Raw genomic sequence first — 19428 nt, 5'->3', positions numbered from 1 at the left:
GAGTTTTGTCTTTTTATAGCATCCGCAGTAGGAGATCAGTCTCTAGCACAGATCTGATACCCACACAACAGTTGATAGTGGCTCAGACATGAGTCAGACCATAAAGAAAGCTGAGCACCGAAGAACTGATGCTTTTGAACTGTGGTGTTGGAGAATACTGTTGGGAGTCCCTTGGACTGCAAGGAGATCCAACCAGTCCATCCTAAAGGAGATCAGTCCTGGGTGTTCATTGGAAGGACTGATGTTGAAGCTGAAACTCCAATACTTTGGCCACGTGATGCGAAGAGCTGACTCCTTTGAAAAGACCCTGTTGCTGGGAAATATTGAGGTCAGGAGGAGAAGGCGATGACAGAGGATGAGATGGTTGGATGGCATCACCGACTCAATGGACACGAGTTTAAGCAAACTCTGGGAGATGGTGAAGGACAGGAAAGCCTGGTGTGCTGCAGTCCATGGGGTCACAGAGTCAGACACAATTGAGTGACCAAACAACAACAGACAGTAAAGAATCTGCCTGCGATGCAGGAGACCTGGGTTTGCTCCCTGGGTCAGGAATATGCCCAGGAGAAGGGAATGGCTACCCACTCCAGCTGGACACAACTGAGTGACTAATACTTTCTCTTTCAAACATCTGATGGATGAACGTGCAACTTCAGGGGGAAAGAGATAAGATGGAGGAGACACTGTATATTGTAGTTGACAGTAGTTCTTCATTTTTAGAAGTCCCTCAGTTGTTTCTCAGCGGCTGCCCTGGGCCCTGGTTGCTGCTCAAGGGCTCTCTCTGTGGCGGGCGGGGCTGCCTTCTGGCTGGGCTGTGGCAGCTCCTTCCTGGGGAGGCTGCTCTTGTGGGGCCCAGGCTCCAGGGCACAGGACTCAGTAGCTGCGGCTCATGAGTCTACTTGCCCCGCAGTGTGGGGGACCTGCCTGGACCAAGGACTGAACCCATGTCCTCTGCATTGGCAGGTGGATTGTTAACCACTGAACCACCAGGGAAGTTCCTTGAACTGATTCTTTAACAAGCCATCAAAGGTGGGTCTGGTAGGTGAGCCTCCAAAGTGGCACGTGTAGCAGCAGGCGGGGACCACATTGCTGCCCTGGAGTGTGGCCCAGTCAACCGGGCGCCTCTGGGTTGACTAAGTGGAGGGTGCATGTTCCCCTCTGGGCACAGAAGGAAAACTGTCCAGCTCTCCTTGCCCACCCTTTGTCCACATAGTGCTCTGGATCTGTTTCAAGAAATACCGAATATTTAAAGAACATTGGTAACAGAGGGCACGAAACCACTAGAAAGCCAGGGGTGACCACCTGCCTCAGTTTAGCTTCAGCCACAGTCCCATGAACTTTTAAGAGCTAAAAACTGCAGGAGACTTTTTAAGAGCGCCACTAACTGTTCCTTCAGGTTGCTTCTGCTTGAAAATCTCTGCAGGTGGGCTATAATCATTTTAAAAGCTCAGCCATATGGGGAGGCCATTTGGGTAGTGCCAGTCATATGCCAGAATGCATGAACTAGGCACTTCTGGGGTATCATTTCATCCTAGGGCTGCACCCCGAGGGAGGTCCTGGACCCCTTCTGCAGGTAGGCATGGAGGCTCCAAGGTCACGAGGGATTTACTGAAGCTCATCTTCACTGGCAATCTGTCCCAGGCTGGCTGATCCATGCCAACTCAGTATGCAGCTTGCAGATGAGATCAGAAAATACTCATGTTTTAAAAGAACCAAATATTCTTGATGGATAGCATTTCCTGACCTTTTCGGTGGCTGACATTGTTTGGGTGTCGTAAGTTTGATCTGGCACAGAATAGCAGGAAGAGCTGCAACCTCTCCCAGGTGGGGCTGAGAGCGTGTTTCCCGAGGCCCTCCTGAAGCCTGGCCAGTTGTTTTGCCCTGGCTTCCAAGTGCAGGGAAAGTCTGAGGGACAGTGAATTGTGTAGGAGAACGAGAGCTGTTGTGTTGGACAGGCTCCTGATGGGAATAGTTTTGACTCACTTTGCAAGCGGCTAGACTGCACAGTGGCACTGCCTCTTGGAAAAATCACCCTGCTGATACATCACAGGGAAGCATGTAGGAGGAAGAGGCGCAGAATGTAAGAGGTTGGCACTGTCTGTTCCAACTAGCAAAAGCAGCAGAAAGACGCGAATGCAGTAATTCTAACCTTGTTAAACTAAAAACATTTCTCAGGTCCTCTTGGGAAACTTTATTTTGCTTCCCAAGGAAGGAAGTGAATCGGCTTCTTCGAGGTCAGTTTCATTTGGAAATTTTCCTTTTTCACTTTCCATCTAATTGGCACACAAGAAGAGTAGACATAACCTGAAAATGTCAAGCAAAAATCTGGAGGTTTGGAATGAGTCTCATTTTTAAAAGGTCTTCCTTTGGGCTTCCCTAGTAGCTCAGTGGGTAAAGAATTTGCCTGCAGTGCAGGAAACCCCGGTTCGATATCTGGGTTGGGAAGATCCCCTGGAGAAGGGAAAGGCTGCCCACTCTAGTATTCTGGCCTGGAGAATTCCCTGGACTGTATAGTTGGTGGGGTCTAAAAGAGTCGGACAGGACACAGCGACTTTCACTTTCACTTTGGGTAAACCCATTAAGAAAACTTTGACCCAGGGATTGCACTCTTGAGAATGAAAATGCTAAGACTCCAGGATCCCTGGGTTTAATCTGGCTCTGATACTTATCTTGAGCAAGGAAATTCATTTATCTGTGCTTGTTTTCTAATCTGTAAAATGGAGATAATAAAATTGTCTACGCATAAGGTTTTTTGTAAAGAGTGAGATAGTCCATGTAACTAGCACAGTACCAGTCCCCCAGACATAGAAAGTACTCAATTGTTTCTTATTATCTCAAAGACCCAGTCACAAACAGGGGCAAAACTTTATGCAAAGCTGTTCATACAGCACTGTTTACAGTAATGAAAAATCTGAATCTAAAACCCCTCAATTAGGTGAATGACTAAAACAGGCTGCATGTCTGGTCTGGAAAGATGATGGAGCCATTAAAAATGTTGGCTATGAAAGCTATGTAATAATTTTTTAAAATGTTTATAATATAATAAGCAGGAAAAAGCAGTTACATAATTGCATATGTGGCATATTTACAACTGTACAAATCAAGAACCAAATTCCTTAAATAGCGGGGAAAGAATGGCAGAAAATACACAATAATGCACTAGGATGAGCGGACTCCTTCTAATTGAGGGCAGTCTGCACTGAGGCTCACGGGTTGCAGAACCAAGTGTTATTTCAGTTTATTATTACATGCAGAGAAGAGGACCAGAGGGATGCAGGATAGGCAGAACAGCTTTTCAGACTTTTATGTTTAGTTCCAGTTGGAGGATAATTGCTTTACAGTGTCGTGTTTGTTTCTGCTGTGCAACGTGAATCAGCCAAAGGTATCCATGTGTCCCCTCCCTCTGGGAGTTCCCTCCCATCCCGCCGGCATCCCTCCCCTCTAGGTTCTTACTGAGCCCTGAGCTCCTGTGTTGTACAGAAGCTTCCTGCCAGCTGTCTGATCTCCACACCGTAGTGTCTATGTTTCAGTGCTACTCTCTCAGTTCGTCCCGCCCTCTCCCTGCCCTGCTGCATCCGCAAGTCTGCTCTGCATGTCCACACCTCCATCCCTGCCCCACAAACAGGTTCATCAGCACCACTTTTCTAGATTCCATATATATGTGTTAGTATACAATATTCCCCTCTTTCTGACTTAATAGGCTCTAGGTTCATCCACTTCAGTTCAACCGACTCAAATTTATTCCTTTTTATGGCTGAGTAATATCCCATTGTCTATATGCACCACAACTTCTTATTCATTCATCTGTTGATGGACAACCAGGTTGCTTCCGTGACCTGGCTATTGTAAATAGTGCTGCAACGAACATCGTGGTGCATGTGCCTTTTAAATGATGGGTAGTCGGTCCTCTGAACCCTTCGGTAGTCTAGCTTGGATTTTCCCTTATTTAGGACACACTGTTTCATGTTTCCACACCAGTTTCTCATCAACTTTTATTGTGGTCGCTCTGAATGTTCTAGCAGACCCTCGGTCAGGGAAGCCAGTGAGGCCAAGGAACTGGAGTCAAGCCAGTCGGTGAGAGCCGCGTTGGCTTTCAGGGACCAGATCCACTGGGTATAACAAGTGTGTCCTGAAAACACTTTATGTTGTCTTTCTCGTGCAGGACACCACCCTCCAACCTGCCCCTCCCTTTCCACTCTCATCCCCAGGCCTCTTTCCACTTCTGCTGTGAGGGCGGCTCTGTGCTGCGGATGGAGCTGGGTGAGACTCAGCTCCTGCCTGCAGAAGGGTGGTCCCGGCCACAGAGAGGGCAGACAGACAAACGCTCCCCAGGGCAAAGGATGGGGCCACAAAGGGGCAGCGGTGCTGAGGCTCAACCGGGAGGGCGCATGGGGTCGGAGCCTGGGAGTGCTGGTGGAGGTCTGGACCCAGCAGATCCTTCCAAGCCAAGGAAGAGCGGGTACAAAAGCACAGGTACAAAGGCGCCATGAAGGCAAGATGTCATGGGGCTAGTCCGTGGGGTTCAGTCGGAGAGAGAATAAGGAAGAGTCAGCATGAAATTAAAAGACGCTTGCTCCCTCAAAGAAAAGTTATGACCGACCTAGACAGCATATTAAAAAGCAGAGACATTGCCAACAAAAGTCCATCTAGTCAAGGCTATGGTTTTTCCAGTAGTCATGTATGGATGTGAGAGTTGGACTTTAAAGAAAGCTGAGCGCCGAGCAATTGATGCTTTTGAATTGTGTATTAGAGAAGACTCTTGAGAGTCCCTTGGATTGCAAGGAGGTTGAACCAGTCAATCCTAAAGGAAATCAATCCTGAATATTCATTGGAAGGACTGATGCTGAAGTTGAAGCTCCAGTACTTTGGCCACCTGATGAGAACAGACTCATTGGAAAAGACCCTGATGCTGGGAAAGATTGAAGGTGGGAAGAGAAGGGATGACAGAGGAGGAGATGGTTGGATGGCATCACCGACTCGATGGACATGAGTTTGAGTGAACTCCGGGGGTTGGTGATGGACAGGGAGGCCTGGTGTGCTGCGGTCCATGGGATTGCCGAGTCGGACATGACTGAGCGACTGAACTAAACTGAGCACGTGAAGAGGCCACAAGCCATAGGCAGCCTGAGCCGTGTACCGAGCCACACAGCCGTCAGTGGCAGTCCTGAAGCAGGGGAGAGACATCCTCATTCTTTCAGGGGGATGATGCTGGTAAGCGTGGAGGATGAGCTTGTCTATTGAGTGTGACCAGTGGCGGGTACACGAGGAAGTGGCCACAATAGTCTGAGAATTGTTCTCTAGGGCTTTATAGGGAGCTGCAGTGGGAAATGGGTTGAGGAACCAGATCAGGGAGCTGGGCCTGAGGTGGAGGTGACAGCTCTGGCTGCCTGGTTGAATCTGGGGGGTCGGCAGTCGGAGAAATCAAGGATGTAGACGGCTACGGCCATGCCATCAACCAGGATAAGATATTTCAGAGACATGGGTTTGGTGGGGGAATGAAGATGACCTCAGCTTGGGACCGGGTGAGGAAAATGTGCTGGAGGTGGGGAAGAGGCAGTTGATTAGAGAGGTCTGGCCTTCAGAAAACAGTTTAGGCTGGAGGTACTGATAAGGATTGATGCTTTCAAACTGGGGTGCTAGAGAAGACTCTAGAGTCCGTTGGACAGCAAGGAGATCCAACTAGTCCATCCTTTAGGAAATCAGTCCTGAATGTTCATTGGAAGGACTGGTGCTGAAGCTGAAACTCCAGTACTTTGGCCACCTGATGTGAAGAGCTGATTCATCTGAAAAGACCCTGATGCTGGGAAAGATTGAAGGCAGGAGAAGGGGACGATAGAGGATGAGATGGTTGGATGGCATCACTGACTCAACGGACATGAGTTTAAGCAAGCTCCAGGAGATAGTAAAGGACAGAAAGGCCTGGCATGCTGCTGTCCATGGGGTCACAAAGAGCTGGACACAAATGAGCGACTGAACAATTGATAAAGAAGGAGATACATGGAGTGAGCAGATGCTCCAGGAAGAGATGAGGTTACCCTGGTGGACTAGACAACAGAATTCTAAATAAAACCTCAAGACACCCAATCTTCAAATAGATTTGACAAAAGTTTGTGTGAGGGTTTATTGAGGTTCTAAACTGTGTGAAAATTGTTTTCTCCTGTCCCAGCTCCCTGAATGAGCACGAGGCAGGTAAGCCTGACTGTTTCCTACCCTGCAGAAGAGGGAGAATGAAATCAACACTCAGAGTTGTTACTCACTTACAGTACGTGTCTGCTTGGTAACAAAAAAGCGTGTAAGCTCAATCTTACAGGATATTATATAAACTAAACCGAAAGGCTTCTCTGGGTAACATCATTTATAAAATTTATAATCCTTATGCCCAGACTAGCATATTTTAAGCTGAAAATGTGGTTAAATGTTTGCACTGGTTCTAGCAATTCAATTATTAAAAAGTGGACTAGAAAATTCTAGATGACAGGGTACATTTGTTTTTCTTCCCATCCTGACTTTTCAAAAAAAAAAAAGAGAGAAAAAAAGGCTAGTATACAAATTACATATGCTAGATGAGCTCAGGCGTTCAAAAATGCATTATCATTTTCACAGTCATCTAATTTAGAGACAGTGGAACAAGTCCAAGTAACAATTTTATTTTCGTCTACAGCACAATTTTTTACATACACTTTAGTGGTTTTGACAGTGGTACTTTTGAACAGACTTCAAATGAATCCACAAAAGTTAATATACTTAAAATTAAATATACACAAAAAACAAGAGGCATACAGATGTTCAGAGCCATGCAGAAGGGATGGTCTGGTTGGCGTTTTCACCGGGTACCTTGCCTGTTTGGGGTTGCAGAGAGTCGGACATGACTGAGCAACTGTCACTTTCACTTTTGCCTGTTTCAGAATTCATCAGCAAAAGGCAGTTCTTCTGCTCCTCATTCCCATATAACTTATCAAAGTCAGAGTTCTAAGCATACACACACACAAAATAAACCCTCCTTTAAGGCTACATCAGTACAAAATTTCAATGAACTGAATTCAATATACTGTCAAACTAACAATTCCAGTGATCTTACCCAATCACTAGAAAACAGGCAATATCAGCACCCGATCTAAATGCAAGATTATTTATTAAAACACCAACAGGAGATTAACCAAAAAGCAACTAATATGTTAATCTTAATATAAGACATTGAAGAAAAACCAAAAACAATATATTAAATATCACACCACTGAGCCAGGCTATAACTGATGGACAACAGACACATGAGTTTGTCAAACAGTGCTTTAAATACTTTTCTATGATAAAAAGTGTATCAGGAGATGCAAAGGAAAGGTAGAAATGTGAATTTATGCATTTAGTTCCACAACTTAAAATGACTATCAAACCCATAATATAAAGCTAAGTGACAATAACTTAACCACTGGGCACCAGACAGGCATGACCACTATTCACTGTAATTCACAGCGCTCTTCAGGAGTGTTCGGTGGACGGCCAAGCCAGCAATCCTGTCTTAATACAGACTGGATACTCCTCCTCTGTGGGAAGAGACCCCGAAGAAGTCATGGCAAAGGCAGAGAGAAAAAGTTCAACCTTTTGAAAAAGTTAGTGATATCAAAATGCTTTTCTTTCGCTGGGAAACTAAACTAGGTCAAATATGTGGCCCAAAGCAGCATGGAATTCAGAGTCAGAGGTTGGCAGGAAAGTTTTGGAAAAGTTGCAGCTTTTAAAAATTGGCAATCTCTCCATGCTTAATAAAACTATCAGAGAAGAGGTATAATGTTTGTTCATTTGTGGAATGTTGACAGATTGCTGCAAAAATTCACATGAATGAAGAACCGCACAGATGCACTTCAATGAAGTATTTTTTTAAAAATTTACAAAAAACTGAAGTTTCTATTTAAAAAATAACTACGTATGCCAAGATGAAACATGGTAAAAAGTAGTGTAATTTCTGGTCATGATTCTTTTAACAGCTAATGGGAAAGTGATAGAAATCATTTTCTCTTAAAAAGGAAGTTTTTTTATTGCACTGACTTTTACAATCTGACCTAGTAATTTAGAAAAATCATGTAGTAAAATCTGTAAAATTAAAATACAAAATTCTGGTTTGTAAACATCAGTTGGCCAAGTCTCTCCAGAGTCCTTCATGATAGTGGAATGGAATGAATAATTAACTCACTACCTTATTTACTTGCTGTGAGGGGGAAAATTCCAGAACACAGCTTTCACACTTTCACAGTAATTATATTCAAAAGATATAAAGGAAGTGAGTGCAGTTGTCTTCTTTTCTTCCTCTGTGCAATCTTCAGCTCTTATCCCACTCCTAAGTGCCATAACTGAAATAATACTGGTTTGGAGACGTAGTACAGATTGGTCATAAATGCCGCATAAAATCTGTAGGACTTCGATAAAGATATTTCCAAATGGCATAGTAATGCACTGCAGCTGCCGTGGCCACAAACAGGTGCCAGATGGCATGCGCAAATGGAATGATGCCATCGCTCTTGAAGAACACAACTCCCAGGCAATAAATTAAGCCCCCGCAGGCAAGTTCGTGAAGTCCATCCGTGTTGTTCTGTCAACAGAGGAAAAAAAATGAAAAGGTTTTGATGTTACTCTGATGACAGCCAAAACCATCCCTGCAAATGCCCCCTAAGTCTCCTGATTTTCCAGACAACAAAGCAGCTCTGCACAAACAGAATCCTTATCTGTACACATGAACTACACTTAAATCGACCTGGATTAACCTCGGAAATCGGCCGTCTGGATCTCACCAAGCAATCAGGTTATAGGTTCCAAGGCAAACAGCAGCATCTTCTGCTCATCTATAGCTTGTTTAAGCAGACTGCAATCGCATCTAAAATGAACGGTCATTCATTTGATAAAGTACAGTCCTTGGCTTTCATCTTTCTCTTGAGCAGCCTTCTTCCCTACTAAGGTACACTCAAGCCGCTCTGCTTATAATCCACATCTCCAGCACGGTTTTCACTCCCTTTGTCTTCCTCAAGCTCTGTTCTACACTAATCACTTTCCGCAGGTCCTCCTCTGTTTCTGTGAGCTTGTGGCTCCCTTACAGCTGACACAGCCAGAAGGAACATCATTGCTAGGAGTGACCTCTGAGATCATATAGCACAATACAGTTCCTAACCTTCTAGATGCACCAGGCCTTTTGTCTTTGTGCTTGGGAGTGTTCTAGCACAGCAGGAAATTAACAGTCAGGTGTGCTTTAGCACAAAAAGGAGACTTTATAAAGTACTCTTGGTTTTCAAAGCCCTTGACTCATCTGTAAGATGAGACCAGGCTGTGTGAATGGCAGGTGAAGAGAACAGAGGCAGGGCTCAAGATGCTGATGGACAAACTCACGAGGGTTTCTGGAGACCAGAACAGGGAGGTCTCCGGTTCCGCAGGGTGAGTGGGAACCTACAGCAGCTTGTGGCCAGGCCTTGGAAGGGACAACAGTGTGGGTGTTCTGGAGGCCTGGGCCCTGCAGCCTTGGGAGCCTTGGAGCAGGGCCCTGCAGAAGTCCAACAGGGAGGGGACTGGGGGGCCCCGGTGCGTGGGCTGCCTGTGCCGAGGTGAGGGCGACGGCCACAGTGGACACAGAGCCAGGCGTGAGGACCCAGGCCGGGGGCGAGGGCCAGCCCCATCTTCAAAATTCACATAGGCACCGTGGTGTTCTGCAGGATCAAACAATGAGGAAGGAGACTTCTCAGATTGCTCCTTTACCTTGGTAAGATGGGACATGAGTCAGATTTCATTTTCTTTAAAAAGTAAAACACAGCAAAACAAAACACCAGACACATGTATTATTTCCTAGAGGTTATAGAGCAATTAATATCCATTATTAAGAGTACATCATAAGAAATGCTGGGCTGAAAGAAGCACAAGCTGGAATCAAGATTGCCGGGAGAAATATCAATAACCTCAGATATGCAGATGACACCACCCTTATGGCAGAAAGCCCAAGAAGAACTAAGGAGCCTCTTGATGAAAGTGAAAGAGGAGAGTGAAAAAGTTGGCTTAAAGCTCAACATTCAGAAAACAAAGATCATGGCATCTGTTCCCATCACTTCATGGGAATTAGATGGAGAAACAGTGGAAACAGTGGCTGACTTTATTTTTTTGGGCTCCAAAATCACTGCAGATGGTGACTGCAGCCATGAAATTAAAAGATGCTTACTCCTTGGAAGGAAAGTTATGACCACCCTCGATAGCATATTCAAGAGCAGAGACAGTACTTTGCCAACAAAGGTCCGTCTAGTCAAGGCTATGGTTTTTCCAGTGGTCATGTATGGATGTGAGAGTTGGGCTGTGAAGAAAGCTGAGTGCCGAAGAATTGATGCTTTTGAACTGTGGTGTTGGAGAAGACTCTTGAGAGTCCCTTGGACTGCAAGGAGATTCAACCAGTCCATCCTAAAGGAGATCAGTCCTGGGTGTTCATTGGAAGGACTGATACTAAAGCTGAAACTCCAATACTTTGGCCACCTCATGCGAAGAGTTGACTCATTGGAAAAGACCCTGATGCTGGGATGGCAGGAGGAGAAGGGGACGACAGCGGATGAGATGGTTGGATGGCATCACCAACTCAATGGACATGAGCTTGAGTGAACTCCAGGAGTTGGCGACAGACAGGGAGGCCTGGCATGCTGTGATTCATGGGGTCGCAAAGAGTCGGACACGACTGAGCGACTGAACTGAACTGAACTGAATAATACAAAATTCCCTGTATACATGTATTAGGGACATTTTCCTTAGAGAGGGTTAGGTTTTCCTAACAGAGGGTTAGGATTCTTACAGGAGCATCTGACCCCTCATTGAAGAGTCACTCATCTAACATAGCCTCCTTATTTTAGAGATGAAGAGACTAAAGTCAGAGAGATAAGTACTGCTTTATCAACTTTCAAAGAACCAGAACATGGTTAATCTTAAAACCAGATTATGTCTGCTTCATTATCAACACCATTACTGTGTTTCTATGTCCCCATTAAACGTTTGAAACATTCATTTAATCTTCATAACCCTAAATTAAGTATTTTTATCCCAACTCCACAGATGAGAAACCTGGAACACACAAAGGATAAACAATTTGCCCACAGCCATGGAGCCTTTAAGTACCAGAATCAGGATTTGAATCAAGACCAGGGTGTTTTGTTTCCTGAAGTTACATTCCTTTTTTTAGGGAGGGAGGGAGGTCTTTTAAAGACTGATGATTCATTTATATAGTGTAATGCATAGATATTAAGTGGACTGTAAGGTTTTGTGAAATGCACTCTTTTATGTAATTCATATCACCCCTATGAAGATATACAAATATCCTAACACTCCAGAAAGTTCTTTGGTGACCCTTCCCAATCCTAGACAACCCCTTCCACTAAGGCAACCACTGTTCTTGTTGCTATTACCACAGACTAAGCCTCTCCATTCTAGAAGCTCACATAAATGGAATTATATTCTATGCACAGTTCTGCGTCTGGCTTGCTTCTTTTTTGCTCAATATAATATTTTTGGTGCTAGTGATAAAGAACTCGCCTGCCAATGCAGGAGATGTAAGAGATGCGGGTTCGATCCCTGGGTCAGGAAGATCCCCTGGACAAGAAAACGGCAACCCACTCCAGTATTCTTACCTGGAAAATCTCATGGACAGAGGAGCCTGGTGGGCTACAGTCCATGGGGTTGCAAAGAGTCAGACACGACTAAAGCGACTTAGCTCGCAAGTGTGCACATGTATGCATGCTGGTGCTAATGTCATTCATTCCTTTCTATTACTTGGCATTTCATTAAGTTTTAATATCCTTTCCATTTGGGGGCTATCATGAATAAAATTTAATCCTTAAACTGTTTTACAAGTCCTTTTGTAGATACATGTTTTCATTTTTGCTGAACTATAAATGTGTGCTTAATTTTATAATAAACTGCTAAGCAAATTACTAAAGTGGTTACATTTTATATTTTCCAAAACAATGAATCGAGGCTCTAGTTATTTCACATCCTTGTTGGTATTTGGTGGCCTCAGCCTTTTTAATTTAACTATTCAGTATGGTGTGGTGGTAAGCTTTTAATGTTCATTTCCCTGATTTCAGAGATGACTGGTGACATTGAGCAGTTTTTCAAGGGTTTACTGGATACTTGTATCTCTTTCTCTTTTTATTATTGATTTAGAGTGCTACAGTGTTTGGTACATATCCTTTGTCAGATACATATAGAGAAACCAAATTTCTCCCAGCCTGAGGCCTGACTGTTCGAGTTCATTGATCTTTTCTTCTGCAGTATCCCATCTGTTCTTAAATTCCTCCAATACATTTTTTTTTTCAACATATAGTTTTCAGATCTAGAATTTTCATTAGGCTCTTCTTGCTTATCTAGCAATATTTGTTTAGTTAATGGATGCCAAGAGTACAGCTTTTGTTGTTTTCCAAACGTGGAGTTTGTTCTGCCATTTATTTACTACAGGATCAACTTTATCCTTTGAGGTTTCTGGGCTTTGTTATGGGACTGCCGCAGCTTTATCTAAGATGTGATCTTGTTAGGGTCAATGCAATACTTCTTTTGCTCTGCGTGGTCTCTCCATTCTGGCTGGTTGGAACTCTGGGATCTCCAGTACTGGGCTCATTCAGGAATATCCACTTACTTCACAGCCTTTCAACAGCTATCTCCAACCAGGGTATGCAGTGTCTTGCCCAGCACAAATGCCTCTTAGTATTTGGGCAAGGGCACAAGGAAATCCCTTTGCAGATTTCTGGAGACTCTTCTCTGTGAAGCTCCCTCATCTCCAGGACCCTGCCCCAGCCCAGTGAGCTGAATTGTTGGTTTGTTTCCTCCACCCAGATGGCTGCTCCTGGACTCTACTTTCTTTCACTGTAGTTTGGAAAGCATTCCAAACAGGGAGAAAACTGCAGTGCATTTGAAGCTCATCTTGGTTTCTCTCTCAAGAATCATAGTCCTGTATGTCTGTGTCCAATGCCAAAAAATTGTTGTTCATGCACTTTTATAGCATTTTTATAGCTCTTTGTGGTAGAAGGGTAATTCTGACACTCGTTATTCTGACTGCAACACCAAAGGTTTGAGTCTTTATCATCTGTGCTGTTCCTGTTCCTTCAGATGCCTGGTTCCTTTTGACCTGGTCTCTGCTCACCGGTTTCATCACAGAACTTGTGTTACCTGCACGGTCACAGCCCTCACATGTCTATGCACATTCAGACGCTGCTTCCCTGTGCCCGGGCCTCCCTCCACGCTGGGTCCGTCTCCGTGCCACCTGCGCCACTCTTCCGCCTCTTGGCTCCTGTCTGTCCTTCTGAATCAGCGTGAATAGCATTTCCTCGGGTATTCTGTCAGGCCCTCCCAGAGTAGGCTGCACTTTCCCCAAAGCCTTATAAAACTTGATGACCACTTCTTATTTTATATGAATGGTCTTTTTCTGCTTGATTCTAAGTTCTATCAGGGCAAGGGTGGGGATTTTCCTGTTCGATAAACGTGAGCAGTAGTCACCTGTTATTGTGCCACTTGAAAATGTCCATGAAAGATTTACGCTAGTAAAAATACTGGATAAACTTGCTTTTACGATACCCAGAGGCAATTTACTTGAAGCTTCACTCTAACGATTAGTAACCTATCACACAGACCTTGCTCTGGGTGTCCTCAATTGCCTTCCAGGCAGATTTTCTCACTTCTGTCTTTCACCTCCCTCCTCTCACCATTCCCTGATGCCTTTACCAACTAAACTATATATATTTTTGGTGCAAGGTAAATTACTAAAGCCATTATAAATCTCATATCTCAAAGAACATATCTCGTTACAGTCTCATAAAACATACCCTTTGAAAAAACACATGCAAACATAAATCCTAAATCTTTTACAGGCATTTTTGTGACCAGGGTGAAAACTATACACAGCAAAATTCTTACAAAGTGCCTGTGAGCTCAGGAGTGAAATTAATTACAGGTACATTTCTAACCCTTGCAGGCTAAGAAGAGAGTTCAACTAAACAAACCATGACTTCCTTAATTAATACAGTAGCCAGTGCCCCAAAATGCAGAGTATAGACTGGAAATACACAAGCTAAAGGCACAAGTGAGCAGTGGGTGGGATTGTGAGGTCGTTACGTTATTGTTCCAAACTGACAAATACACATGGATTTCTCAACAACTGATTAGTCTGACTCCTACAGGTAATGCCACATTTTCACTCAGTAAAGTCCCCAAAGGACAATTTCAAGCAAAGTTAAAAAAAAAAAAAAAGCACTTTCCTAGGAAAGAGAAATAATACAACTTAAAAGCAAGTGAAAGGAAATGTAAGAGTGAAGGGATTCAAGAAATATCCAATAAAATGTTGAGCCAAATGACCTTTTGAAGTCCTTCCAATGCTTAAATTTTAAGAAGTCATTAATTTAACTGTTTACAATAGCCAAGACATGAAAACAACCTAAATGTTCATCAACAGAGGAATGAATAAAGAAGATGTGGTACATACATACAATGGAATATTACTCCACTATAATTAAGTAATATTTTTAATATTACAAGCCATTAAAAAGAATGAAATAATGCCATTTGCAGCAACATGGATGGACCTGGAGATTGTCATACTGAGTGCAGTAAGTCAGAGGAGAAATACTGTATGACGTCCTTTATATGTGCCATCTAAAAAGAAGTGAAACAAATGAACTTATTCACAAAATAGATACAGACCCACAGACTCAGAAGAGGAAGTTATGGCTGCCAGGAGGGGAGGATGGCAGGAAGGGACAGTGAGGGAGTCTGAACTGACATGCACACACTGTTATATTTAAAATGGACAACCACAAGGCCCTACTGTACAGAACAGGGAACGCTGCTTGATGTCATGTGGCAGCCTGGATGGGAGGGGAGACTGGGGGAGAATGGATGCATGTGTATGCAGAGGTGCTTTGCTATGCAGCTGAAACTATCACAGCATTGTTAACTAACTATCCAATATAAAATAAAAAGATTTTTTAAAAATTTAAAAATTTGCCCTTGTCCATGGATTTAGGTTTAAGACACTAAGTAACTTAAAAAATTCCCACCTTCACATTATCTCACACCTCTTTGGGTAAAGGGTGGGAGTGGGGTTATCTCCAAGAACAAATACAGCAGATTACCATATGGAAGGAGACCCTTGGATATATAGCTTTTCCAAACTGCAGACAGCAAGCACTGCAAGTTGTGGCACTTTGTAACTTATATATTTTTTCTTTTGAGTCTCTAATAGGCATATTATAACTTCAGAAATAAAAGCTACAGATTGTATCTATAGACATATTAAAAGTCACAGTGATTGGAAAGAAAATACGGTGAAATAACTAAATTATGAAGAAACTTACCATTGATGTTACCACCAAGGCAGGAGAAAAGCCCATTGTGAGATAGAAAAAGAGCTCAATCACCTTATACCTGCAGAAGAGAAATGTGTTAATATAATTTACCTATTCCTACAACACTTAAACCATTTCCTTGCCATTTTTTTCTTTTGAAAAACAAATGTAAACTCTTAATGAAATGTATTTTCCCTACAGGAGACCATTAAGCCTCTAACTGAAATACTGTAGTTGAGTATAACAATGAACGAATATTTCTTTCAGGATTGTTGTTGTTTAGTCATTAAATCCTATCTGACCCTTCTGTGACCCCATGGACTCTAGCCCTCCTGGCTCCTCTGTCCATGGGATTCTCCAGGCAGGAATAACTGGAGTGGGTTGCCATTTCCTTCTCAAGGGGATCCTCCTGGCCCAGGGATTGAATCTGCACCTCCTGCATTGGGAGGTGGATTCTTTACCACTGAGCCACCAGGATTGATAAGGCATCAAATTCTACATGCTACATGGAAAATGTTCTTTGCCCAAAGTTATCACTGAATCCAATTAACCATGCACCTTCCCTTTCTAATCCCAGTGTTTGCCTTCACCATCATTCCAATTAATCACTATAAGACACTGAGATTATGAAGCTGCACAAGGAACAGCTTGGCGCCTCCTCTATCAGTGGCAAAGGGATGGGAGCCTTAAAGAACTACGGGAATGTGTTTCTGATGGTCTATTTTGTATCTGCACAAACTCTTAATTTGTAAGGTTCATCACCTTAGATGCAGATTATTTGAAAATGCTAAAAAAAAACACACTGTACTGAAATTCAAGTTATATTTATGCCTAGTCAAACTACACTTTAAGTTTCTCGAAGGCAAGGACCAAAGTATATTTATGTTTGGATCTGCAGGGCCTAGAACAGTATGTGGCACCATTAGGATTTCCCTAATACCTGCCAAACCAAATGGCCAAGGGTGGCTCGCACCTCGTTCTTAGTGTTTTGCTCAAAGTCCACCAGGAAGTGGTCATATCAGGGGACTGGGGAAGAGTGTGGGTTTGGTTTACATCAGAAGGCCTGAAACAGGAGAAAAAATAGTTGTCTTACTTTACTTCCTATTTTATCCAAGGGTATAAATTAGGGGTTTGAGTCTGAGAAGCAAACTGTTCCCTTGGATATATATATATAATGCATAACACCACTCAGAATTGCTAATTATGGTCAAAAATGCCCTTAAGTGAATTTCAAAGTTACAGAGAAGTTAGCTAAAACTACTATTTTCTTCTGAAAAGAGAAAACAATTTATTACTTTGTGACAAGCACATGTTATATTCAATTCTGAGGGCCATTCTGCCAAAAACAATAGATAAGGAATTTAATAAACTGTATCCAAATAAATGATTTCATGGTCGTGAGTTTCTCAAGTTCAGGCATATGAAATGATGAAAAGAGCCATGGACTAGGAACTAGGCCACTTGGGTCCTAATTCCAGATGTGTCACTGATTTCATGTATGTACTAAATGTTCTCAGTTTTCAAGCATGAAGCAGAAATAGATGACTTGAAGGTCTCTTCTAGAACTAAGGTGCTAAATTTCAATAAGCTTTCTTTTTATATTGCTTCACACACTAGGACCTTTGAATACCAAGTTAAAAAAAATGTGTTCCATGGTGAGGATACTAAGAGTTTGTATACCCTTTCAAACATCCCCCTTCCCAGGAGTCTTGGGTTGGAACAGCCGCTGGGCTCCTAACTAGGTTAAGTGTTATGCTGAGGGCTTAATATCGATTATCTTCACCCTTCCTAGAAACTTAGAAAAGCAGTTATTTTTCTCATGTGGTAACTGTAAGTCACAGAGGATCAGGCTAGTTTGTAGATACAACTAGTCTGGGTGAGGATGTGAAGTGAAGTCAGACTCATTTCAGAGTCGGAACTGAACTGCCGTTGCAGATGAGGGAGAAGGCTACCCTGTCCTTCAGCTACATCATGTTACACAGGCACCATTCATTTGTCTACAGCAATCTGTCCACTAGTGATATAGAGCAAATGGTTCTGAAGATTTATTAAAACAATATATATTCTGTTTATGTATTTCTACTATTTTGAAGTACAAATGTAAAGTAAATCATACTGTAATGTAGATAAAATTTAGGAAGTTAATTTTAAAGGTATTAAATGTAAATTATTTTCTCTTACTTTTCATGGTAGAGAAATACATAAATGGTTCCTCCAGCTGCCATGAGCCAGATAAACCAACGCATATGAGATGCCAGGGGTCCAAGTTCACGGAGATTTAACCTAAAAATGTAAACATGACAACAGAGAACAGAAGTGATAAATGAAAGGAATTCATAAAACCTGTGTTTTCCTCTAGTCCTGAAAACTGAGAGAGAAGGTATGAGGATAAGACCAGAAAGAAAAAGCACTCAACATGTGGTGGAGGTATTTGGGCAACTGGGGTAAAAATTAATAACTTAAAGAGACATGTACAGGTGAGCCCCAGCACACCACGACACCGGACTTTCCTGATTAGGCGGGCTGCTGCAGAGGCCACTCGCCTTCTCACTCCTGACCGCGTACTTTAGAGCAGACTGTTTACAAAGATTACTGAGAACAAAACCCTCAACTGGATCCCACACACACAACAGATACCTAATACACAGACCAAGTATCTCTGCCAAGAGAAAACATCGGAAGAATTAGCCCAACATACGTCATGTAAGATATTTTGTTAGAATTTAACCATGGACTCCTGTGAAGCCTGAACTTAAAATGCTACAAATTCATCTGTACTAAATTCTGATTAAGAATAGATATGGGGGGGAAAATGTTATTCTGAATGACTATTACTACAAAATTAATATTTCCAAATGGAAAAGGTACCATATGCATATCGAAGACTTACATGTGAACAAACTGTTTATTGTAATATTTGTTTCCTCAGTCTACATTTAAAATTTTTATTTACTTATTTTAAATTGAGGTATACTTCACAAAAGCCTCCAAGTATTCTCGCTCCAATATGATGCAGACCTATAATTTAGTAACAGGTACTGGGGAGAGACAGCACTTACTTTTTACTACAACACATAATTAGGTTTCTTTTGAATGATGGATGCTACATTAGTCAGAATCCAGAGACCGGGTGTTTCTAATGACTATAGTAGTTGACGGCATAATATGAATTTCCGAGTGGTTAAAACTGGACCATACCGTGGTAGAGGAAAACTAATTTTTCTTTAATTATGGATTCAAAACAGCACAAGACTCTATCTTGTCTATACCAAAAAGACAGGAAGAACCAGGACACTGAACTGAATACCAGGCATTTTAAATAGCTAACTAATTAGGCTAGCTCTCTTATTCACATAGCTGAAGAAATGAGAGACGCACTCCATATATAGTAGCTACTGTGCTGTGAAGACAAGCAGTGTGAATTTCAAAAGTTAGCTTGTTTTCTTTACATATATATAGCATTTCCATTTAAACAATTAGATGTCCAAGTATTCGAATAGCAGAAGCACAAAGAAAGAACATGGAAGGCAAAGGTAATCTATTTCCAAAGTGAGCCTGCTACCTCCACACGACTTTGTAGCACTTCTCTCAAACATTCCAGGGCAGATATGTATTCTGAGTGTCAGCAACCTTGTTTCCTTACAATCTGCAAGCTGACTCAAGCAAATCAAAATGGGAAAGGAAAAAAACCCATGTATGTATGTTTTTTGGGGTGGAGGGCGGGGACAGGAAGACAGGAGGGAAGAAGGACTGAGAATTCTCTCATAAAAATGCTGTCTTCAGAAAAACTGAATCTTACCACGGAGCGTAAGACGCAGCAATGAAGAAATAGATGACCATTCTATCGCACATGTGAAACCAATGCTCCACTGTCCTGTGGGGGCAAACACATCAGACACAGTTCTCAGAAAATTGTAAGGCTGGAAGTAGGGGTTACCACTCCGCTATGCCACGACTGCCACTCTTGTTCCTAGTTCTCATGGCATACACAAATGGGCTTTCAAAGTCACATGGCTTTCTTTTTTTTTTAATAAGATGAAGCCACAAATAAAAGCTTTATTATTAAGATTACACATACCAAAGATCCTCTCCA

The 19428-nt window shown here is 42.6% G+C and overlaps 1 protein-coding gene across 5 annotated transcripts in view; it reads right to left on the bottom strand.

The window, feature by feature from the left end:
* Nucleotides 1-6626: 6626 nt before the first annotated feature.
* Nucleotides 6627-19428, bottom strand: part of MMD (monocyte to macrophage differentiation associated) — a 29335-nt gene continuing 16533 nt past the window's right edge. For 2 of the 5 annotated variants that reach the window (XM_025281270.2, XM_025281271.2), the window contains exons 4-8: nucleotides 19135-19209; nucleotides 17517-17618; nucleotides 15345-15414; nucleotides 9431-9732; nucleotides 8302-8581 (exon numbers count right to left, since the gene is read on the bottom strand). In XM_025281270.2, the coding sequence (XP_025137055.1) occupies nucleotides 8539-8581; nucleotides 9431-9732; nucleotides 15345-15414; nucleotides 17517-17618; nucleotides 19135-19209 (592 nt within the window). In that variant the 3' untranslated portion in view covers nucleotides 8302-8538. Of the gene's footprint in view, nucleotides 8582-9369; nucleotides 9733-15344; nucleotides 15415-17516; nucleotides 17619-19134; nucleotides 19210-19428 lie in introns of those variants that run through there. The other 3 variants (XR_003108072.2, XM_025281273.2, XM_025281276.2) reach the window with 3 other exon arrangements.

This window comes from Bubalus bubalis, chromosome 3, assembly GCF_019923935.1.
Source record: "Bubalus bubalis isolate 160015118507 breed Murrah chromosome 3, NDDB_SH_1, whole genome shotgun sequence".
Lineage (NCBI taxonomy): Eukaryota > Metazoa > Chordata > Mammalia > Artiodactyla > Bovidae > Bubalus > Bubalus bubalis.
This window is presented reverse-complemented; position numbering and strand designations above follow the sequence as displayed.